The sequence below is a fragment of the Daktulosphaira vitifoliae genome, unplaced genomic scaffold (assembly GCF_025091365.1).
Source record: "Daktulosphaira vitifoliae isolate Bord-2020 unplaced genomic scaffold, ASM2509136v1 Scaffold_2, whole genome shotgun sequence".
NCBI lineage: Eukaryota > Metazoa > Arthropoda > Insecta > Hemiptera > Phylloxeridae > Daktulosphaira > Daktulosphaira vitifoliae.
Genome location: NW_026099573.1, coordinates 27,678,182 through 27,687,597, shown reverse-complemented (window position 1 = coordinate 27,687,597; position 9,416 = coordinate 27,678,182). Strand labels below are relative to the sequence as shown.

Sequence of the window (9,416 nt, the reverse complement as noted above, 5' to 3'; positions counted from 1 at the left end):
TTACAATTCGCTCCTATGCTATTGTATTAAACTGAACTCATCGCTCGTATTGCTAATACACCAGTACTTTAAAATCAATCGCTTACCAGTTTTGTTATGCCAACCAATAAGTTTCATCGGTTGTGTGCCATAGCTGTTAAGGCAGTTTACGAAAATATTATTTCTGAATTCAATTTTTGATTATCTTAAATGTTTAGGTCGGTTTTCTTACGTATTTATATATTTCTATCATTCATTGTGTAGAAAAATTATGATAAAAAGCTTATAAAAATTCATTGTACAATTTTTCTAGTTTAGCTATACAGTGCTGAATTTCTTGTATGGGTATTCTTGCTTTATTACAAAATATTATAATTTCTCGTATTGCAAGACGAGCACGCTCATGAATATTTAATTTGACTACAGGTAAGTTGTAAAAAAAAAATTAAAAAGTCTGCCTAATAGAAGGCAATTTGCTACCAGTAATTTGGTTACATTCATTACCTAATAAATAAACATTATTTCTAGTTCTAGAACTCGCCATCATAAAAATTTACGAAAATGTTATCAGGGACGAAACAAATGAAATAAGACACTATTAACAAAGAATTATAACTGTTAGCTATTCACAAACTGTTCCATTATTTTGTAAACTTTCAGTTATTTCTAAAAATAACTATTGAAGATACGGAAAGAAAAAAGATAAATATATGTCATTGTTATCAGCAAATAATGAAATTCCAGCTTTTTTTTTTTAATTAATTAATAANACAGTGCTGAATTTCTTGTATGGGTATTCTTGCTTTATTACAAAATATTATAATTTCTCGTATTGCAAGACGAGCACGCTCGTCTATTTATTTACTTAATGTCAATACATTTTTTTTTCAACGGTGTATTTTTATTGTTTTTGGAGGTGAGAGGGAGGTGCTAAGTCTAAACCATGGTTTTTGTGCTGCATTTGTTAAATAAATTAAATTAATTAAATATTAAACTATTTTTGTATAAAAGATGTATTCGTATCTCTAAATGTTTGCCATATATAATGTAGTATTCGTAAATATTCCAACTTCGGTAAACCGATAAAATATAGTATAATTTTAAATTTTGCTCGAAAACTAATGAGTTTAAAAAAAATTGTGTAAAAGTTAAACTTATAGTCCGTAACGTTGTGAACAATTTATATTCTATAATTTTTTTTCTATGATAACTCATTTCCGAATTAAGTACAAAACACTAGAAAACTACCCCTATTGTCCAATTTCCAACCCCTAGTAGGCACGGGTTAAACTTGTCTGATTGACGTGAATATTTTTGGTTCGTTTTTACATGTATATAAACAAATTTGAGGGGTGAGACCAAGGAATTTCTAAAAGAAATTTTTCATAATCTATAACTAAGGACCACTTTAATATACATATTACATAAATGAAATCGATATTCATTAATTTGTAATATAATTTTAAATATTTAATAAAATAAAAAAATATTTAAATATTGCATATTATTACTGTGCTATTTCCACATAATACGAGAACTTTTGTTTTCTCGCCGCGTGGTTAATTTTTTTTAAAGACAATGTGTCTCTGATTGTGGGTTGGGGGTGCGGTGATTGCTTTTGAAGGGATTACAATTTGCCCTGCGTTGTGTACGAGGGCTTAAAGTCGAGGTGTGGGCGAGATTAAATGAAATATCGTCAAAAATTTCATAATTTTGACGAGAGGACGTGCTTGATTTTATTATCGGCGGGAGCGAGCGAGTTGGGTCCAGTATAGATTTAGTTTGACAGTGATTAAAATCACTATGATAAAAAACATTTCGATGCAATACTGTAGATAGTATTTAATTTTAAAAAATAGGTAGATTATTCCAAAAACTACATGATCTCTTATTTCTTTATTTATATTCTGATTGCATGTTCTATGATTTATAAGTGTAATATATGAATAAATATTTATCATAGCAATTAACACGTTGACTGCCACGCCTGTTTTGGTGTGTCTCCTATATGTAAATATTTAAATGCTAATTGAAACATTTTAATAAACTGATAGCGGAGAATCAGATGATACGGTATTTAGACGGTAACTAAGGGGCTATTTGACCCCACGAGTCTTCAAAGATAACAGTGAAGGACTAAATGATCCATTATGGCTCACTTAAAAATTCTACTGAGGGGCAAAAACGACCCTGATGGCAGTCAACGTGTTAAATATGGTATGAAATTGATATTTAATAATTTAGTGTTGTAATTTTTACGGAGAATTTATAAAAAATTATAAAGTAGTTATTACTTTTATGGCAAACGTATATAAAAGTTGAAGGTCTTGATGGAATACTTAAAAAAAAAATTGTTTACTATTTATGAATAAATTTACAAGTTAAATCCACCCTGTGAGCAGATAAAGTGTCAGATTTATAGAAAAATATACCAAATGTTAGGTAAAGACATTATGCACCTATAAAAAAAAATTATATTGAAAAAAGTGATGGCAGTTTTAAGGAAAAAAAAAAATGAAAAAATGTAGAAAATTAGCAATTTTTAAATTTGTAATTTTTTTGGAGTTTTCTGCCATTTACGGAGAATGAGAGAAATTTTTAAAATCCTCGATAGAACTGATTTTTAGGAAAAAATGGGTTATAGACAGAAGAGGGTAGTGTAGCGATCTCTATACAGGTAGCTAATTGGTTTTTATGACGTCGCTGTTAAAGTCACGGAGTGTTTATTGTCATTTATAACTACTATTTGTATTGCATGTAAGTGTATTAATAAACTCACAAAAATGTGCTATAGTGCCGTTGATAATAAATGCTGTGTACTTGCGAATATCGACGTCATAAAAAAACAATTGGCTACCTGTATTTGTAATCTCTTGTGTATTATGCATGTATATTAACTAAAAAATTTGAAACTTTAAATGTTTATATCTAATAAATGAATAAAGTTATATTAAAAACTCAAATTCTATGTACTATTTCATTAAAAGTTCAAACATTTTATTAAATTTAAAATATGTATTCCCATTTAAAGAAACAAAGTTGATACTCTTTGAAGGTATAAGGATGATTTTAAAAAGTATTACATAGTTAATAATTCAAGAAAAATATGTAATTAAAGATAACAAAAAAAAAAAAAGAAAATGTTTAAATTATTTTTATAAAATAGTCATTCTGTATATATCGTCATGCGCAACACTATAGTAGATCAAAATTTCAACTTTGAAATTGTGAGATATTTAGATTTAAGGGTTAATCTTCTTATAATTACTTAAATCAAAATATCGAAAATTTGGTTCGAGTCGGAATCAAACTATTTAGAATATTGATAAGCATATAAGGTGTAATCAGAGATAAATTTTATTTTTGATCAATGCAAAGTTAGAAAAAGTGAGTTACTGCCTTATACGAAGCGTATATCTACATATATTATATTTAACTCAATATACCGAGTGATTCATTTATCACAGATAATTTTAATGATAAAAAAAAAATGTAATATTGAGAATTTTTTTTTAGTTTCTTTCAGGCAATGTATATATTGAATATTGGTTCCTAATAATTTATTTTAAATAATATAATTGACATAGATTAATATAATAAAAATTACAATATTTTATCAGAATATTAATTAGGACAGCCGTTTTTAGTAACATATTTAATTATTTTACGATGACCATTTCGAGTAGCTGCAGAAATGGTACCACTACTCCATGGACAATTATTTTCATGTGCATATTTTATGCAATCAAGTTGACCATTTGCAGCAGCAAGTCTTGTTGTGCTTTCGTCCCACTCACAACCATTTTCATGAACATATTTTAGGCAGTCTAAATTGCCATTTGCCGCCGCTCCACTCATAGTTCCTTCATCCCATTTATATCCATTTTCATGTGCAAATATTAAACATTTAATGTAACTACTCGCAGCAGCTTCCCTTGTTGTGCCTTCCTCCCAGGGACACCCATTTTCATAAGCAAATTTAAGGCAATTTAAATGTCCATTTGATGCAGCCCCTCTCATCATACCTTCAACCCAGTCACATCCATGTTTACGGGCATATTCTAAACAATCTAACTTACCATGCACAGCTGCTGCAACTATTGTATCTTTATCCCAAATACATTCATTATCATGGGCATATACCAAGCACTCTAAACAGCCACTTGCAGCAGCAGCTCGAGTTGTCCCTTCATCCCACATACATCCATTTTCGTAGGCGTACTTCAAACAGTCGAAACAACCACTTGTTGCAGCAGCTCGAGTTGTGCCTTCATCCCATTTGCAACCATTTTGATGTGCATATTTTAAATATTCCAAATTACCTTTTGCAGCTGCTTCACACAGAGTTCCTTCACACCACAAACATCCATTTTCGTAAAGATATTTTATTATGACTAGATAACCCTTTAGAATTGCACTTCTCATGATATTTTGATCCCATTTACAGCCATTTTCATAAGCATATTTTAAGCATTCTAAATTACCACTAGAAGCAGCTGCTTCTGTTGTGCTCTCATCCCACGGACATTTATTTTCATGTGCATATTTTAACATTCTGAAATCATCTCTTTTAGCAGCCGCAGTCGTTGTACTTTTATCCCACGGACATCCTTTTTCAAAAGCATATTTTAAGCATTCTAATTTACCATTAGAAGCAGCTGCTTCTGTTGTGCCTTCATCCCACGGACATCCATTTTCATAAGCATATTTTAAGCATTCTATTTTACCACTAGAAGCAGCTGCTTCTGTTGTGCTTTCATCCCATGGACATTCATTCTCATGTGCATATTTTAAAATACTTAAATAACCTCTTTTGGCAGCCACAGTTGTTGTACGCACATCCCATTTGCAACCATTTTCAAAAGCATATTTTAAGCACTCTAAATTACCACTAGAAGCAGCTTCTTCTGTTGTTCTTTCATCCCATGGACATTTATTCTCATGTGCATATTTTAAAATATTTAAATCACCTCTTTTGGCAGCCGCAGTTGTTGTACTTTCATCCCACGGACATCCTTTTTCAAAAGCATATTTTAAGCATTCTAATTTACCATTAGAAGCAGCTGCTTCTGTTGTACCTTCATCCCACGGACATCCATTTTCATAAGCATATTTTAAGCATTCTATTTTACCACTAGAAGCAGCTGCTTCTGTTGTGCTTTCATCCCATGGACATTCATTCTCATGTGCATATTTTAAAATACTTAAATAACCTCTTTTGGCAGCCACAGTTGTTGTACGCACATCCCATTTGCAACCATTTTCAAAAGCATATTTTAAGCACTCTAAATTACCACTAGAAGCAGCTTCTTCTGTTGTTCTTTCATCCCATGGACATTTATTCTCATGTGCATATTTTAAAATATTTAAATCACCTCTTTTGGCAGCCGCAGTCGTTGTACTTTCATCCCACGGACATCCTTTTTCAAAAGCATATTTTAAGCATTCTAATTTACCATTAGAAGCAGCTGCTTCTGTTGTACCTTCATCCCACGGACATCCATTTTCAAAAGCATATTTTAAGCATTCTAATTTACCACTTGATGCAGCTGCTTCTGTTATGCTTTCATCCCACGGACATTTATTTTCATGTAAATATTTTAAATATTGAAGATTACCATTTATTGCAGCTGTATAAGTTGTATCTATATCACATGCATATCCATTTTCAAGGACATATTTTATAATGCCACGATGACTTAAAGAGACTACAAAATTAGTTATATCTTCATTCAAATCAAATCCATTTATGTGAACATATTTTAATATTTTTGTATTACCACTATGTATAGCATATGTCACAACATCAATTTCATTAAAATGACAGCCATTTTCAATAGCATATATTAAGCATTCTAAATTACCATTATATGCCGCGGCTTTTGTCGTACATGTATTCCATGGACATTTATTTTCATGTGCATATTTTAACATTCTTAAATCACCTGTTATGGCAGCCGCAGTCGTTGTACGTTTATCCCATTTACAGCCTTTTTCAAAAGCATATGTCAAGCATTCTAAATTACCACTTGAAGCAGCTGCTTCTGTTGTGCTCTCGTCCCACGGACATTCATTTTCATGTGCATATTTTAACATTTTTAAATCACCTCTTTGGGCTGCCGCAGTCGTTGTACGCTCATGCCACTGACATCCATTTTCAATAGCATATTTCAAGCATTCGAATTTACCACTTGAAGCAGCTACTCTTGTTGTACTTTCATCCCAAGGACATTTATTCTCATGTGCATATTTTAACATTTTTAAATCACCTCTTTTGGCAGCCGTAGTAGTTATACGTTTATCCCATTTACAGCCTTTTTCAAAAGCATATTTCAAGCATTCTAAATTACCACTTGAAGCAGCTGCTTCTGCTGTGCTCTCATCCCACGGACATTCATTTTCATGTGCATATTTTAACATTTTTAAATCACCTATTTTGGCTGCCGCAGTTGTTGTACTTTCATCCCACGGACATCCATTTTCAAAAGCATATTTCAAGCATTCTAAATTACCACTAGAAGCAGTTGCTTCAGTTGTGCTCTCGTTCCACGGACATTCATTCTCATGTGCATATTTTAACATTTTTAAATCACCTCTTTTGGCAGCCGCAGTCGTTGTACGCTTATCCCATTTACAGCCTTTTTCAAAAGCATATTTCAAGCATTCTAAATTACCACTTGAAGCAGCTGCTTCTGTTGTGCTCTCGTCCCATGAACATTCATTCTCATGTGCAAATTTTAATATAATTAAATCCCCTCTTTTGGCAGCCGTAGTAGTTGTACGTTTATCCCATTTACAGCTTTTTTCAAAAGCATATTTCAAGCATTCTAAATTACCACTAGAAGCAGCTGCTTCAGTTGTGCTCTCGTTCCACGGACATTCATTCTCATGTGCATATTTTAACATTTTTAAATCACCTCTTTTGGCAGCCGCAGTCGTTGTACGCTTATCCCATTTACAGCCTTTTTCAAAAGCATATTACAAGCATTCTAAATTACCACTTGAAGCAGCTGCTTCTGTTGTGCTCTCGTCCCATGAACATTCATTCTCATGTGCAAATTTTAATATAATTAAATCCCCTCTTTTGGCAGCCGTAGTAGTTGTACGTTTATCCCATTTACAGCTTTTTTCAAAAGCATATTTCAAGCATTCTAAATTACCACTTGAAGCAGCTGCTTCAGTTGTGCTCTCGTTCCACGGACATTCATTCTCATGTGCATATTTTAACATTTTTAAATCACCTCTTTTGGCTGCCGCAGTCGTTGTACGCTCATGCCACGGACATCCATTTTCAAAAGCATATTTTAAGCATTCGAAATTTCCATTAATAGCTGCTGCTTCTGTTGTGCATTCATTCCATAGACATTCATTCTCATATGCATATTTTAAAATATTTAAATGACCTCTACTGGCACCAGCAGTAGTTGTTCTATCATCCCACGGACATCCATTTTCAAAAGCATATTTCAAGCATTCTAAATTACCACTAGAAGCAGCTGCTTCAGTTGTGCTCTCGTTCCACGGACATTCATTCTCATGTGCATATTTTAACATTTTTAAATCACCTCTTTTGGCAGCCGCAGTCGTTGTACGTTTATCCCAATTACAGCCATTTTCAAAAGCATATTTCAAGCATTCGAAATTTCCACTAGTAGCTGCTGCTTCTGTTGTACTCTTATTCCATGGACATGCATTTTCATGTGCATATTTTAACATTTTTATATCACCTCTTTTGGCAGCCGCAGTCGTTGTACGTTTATCCCATTTACAGCCATTTTCAAAAGCATATTTCAAGCATTCCAAATTACCACTAGAAGCAGCTGCTTCTGCTGTGCTTTCATCCCACAGACATCTGTTTTCATGTGCATATTTTAACAATTCTAAGTTTCCATTTTCTGCAGCTTTTCTCGTCATACCTTCTTCAAATTGGCATGTCTGTTCGTCACCCGAACTTTTATTTTGAATTGCTAGATAAGCAAAATTATTAATGAACTTGTGTTGTATTAAAACTTTATCTATATAACTTTAAAATATATCTAATGAAAATTATCTACTTCTCATATCACATCCTAGCTTATTATCACTGATATCCTCATTTCACCTACTTTGTGTTATGCTTTGTCAAACTCGTACTCTATACATTCGTTTATACTCCTACTTATTCTGAAACCCTTTTTTTTTAAAAGCTGATTTTCACACCTCTAGCCTATGATTAATTTCCTTTCTATTTTCTCATATTAAAACTGCAAGTTCAGCGAACGAAATGCATCACGATACATTGCATAATATTTCTCTAGTAATTTCAACTACCACTATAGAAAATATGTAAGGGCTTATAGCAGAATCTTGGTGCACTACTATTCTTACCTTAAATCTTCTGTTACTCTTTTCATACTTTTTAGGCTGGTATAAGTGTGTCGTACATATCCTTTATTACATTAGTGTATATTTTCCTACTAATTATAATTATTTAAATGAATGTACTGCTATTACCCAAAAATACTTACTATTGAAGCTTTTCTTATTGAAAAGACCAAAATATACTCTCAATGTAATATTATTTTAATGTAATTGGCTTCTTAATCGAAATAATTATGTTAATAGTTATTTTTATAGTATTAGTGTATATTAAATGCATTTAGTTAAGTTATATATTTTTATCCTAATATTTTATGGATCTTTTATGGAGTGTTTCACAAGAAAATTTAAATTTATACCACCACCCCTTATGCTTAAAACTTCAAATTAAATTGAAATTTTCAAATAGCAATCCTATTTTTTTTTACACCATTAGATTTAGTGTAATAAAAAAAAAATATTTTGTAAAAAAAATATTTTATTTTATTTAATAATAAGTGCTCCACGGCTCTCTAAAGTTTAAGGTTTATTAAAAAAAAATTATAACAGACTCGAACGTTGTATGTCGTAAATAAATAAGCGCTATTCTGACTACGTGCGTTGACACAGTAAACGGTAGCTCCTATCGCTACATAAAACAATAATGTGACCGTGCTAGAAAAACTACTACATTTTTTCATCAAATAACGTAAATTTTAAAGTAGCGTATCTTATTTAAAATTCATAATTTTTTATTATTTTTTTTTTGTGACAAAAAAAAAAAATATATAAAAATAATATGGGGTTGCTATTTGAAATTCTGAAGTTGATACAAGTTCTAAGTATAAGGGATGATGATAAAAATTAAATTTTTCTTGTGAAACAGCTCGTCAAAGTTCCATAATGATTAAAAAAAAATTTGTTTATAACAACAAGCCTATATAACTATACAATTATAGTTATAGTTATACAATTCCCGAAACATTTTCAAAAGTTTTTAGCAAAAGTTGCCATTTTGAATCCCTCTTATGTAAAAATGACTTACTGTAAACCTAATTATTGTGGACCTAATGTAAAAAAAAAAAAACATTTTCATTTAT

General features: G+C 31.4%; 1 protein-coding gene across 1 annotated transcript; it reads right to left on the bottom strand.

Moving 5' to 3' along the window:
• Positions 1 to 3,154: 3,154 nt before the first annotated feature.
• On the bottom strand, positions 3,155 to 9,367 carry LOC126898703 (uncharacterized). Its single transcript, XM_050672998.1, has 3 exons — positions 9,362 to 9,367; positions 7,221 to 7,946; positions 3,155 to 6,896 (listed from the first exon to the last, which is right to left on the bottom strand). Exons 2-3 carry the CDS (start codon positions 7,891 to 7,893, stop codon positions 3,604 to 3,606), a joined length of 3,966 nt encoding a protein of 1,321 aa, XP_050528955.1. The 5' UTR covers positions 7,894 to 7,946; positions 9,362 to 9,367; the 3' UTR covers positions 3,155 to 3,603.
• Between the last annotated feature and the right edge of the window lie 49 nt (positions 9,368 to 9,416).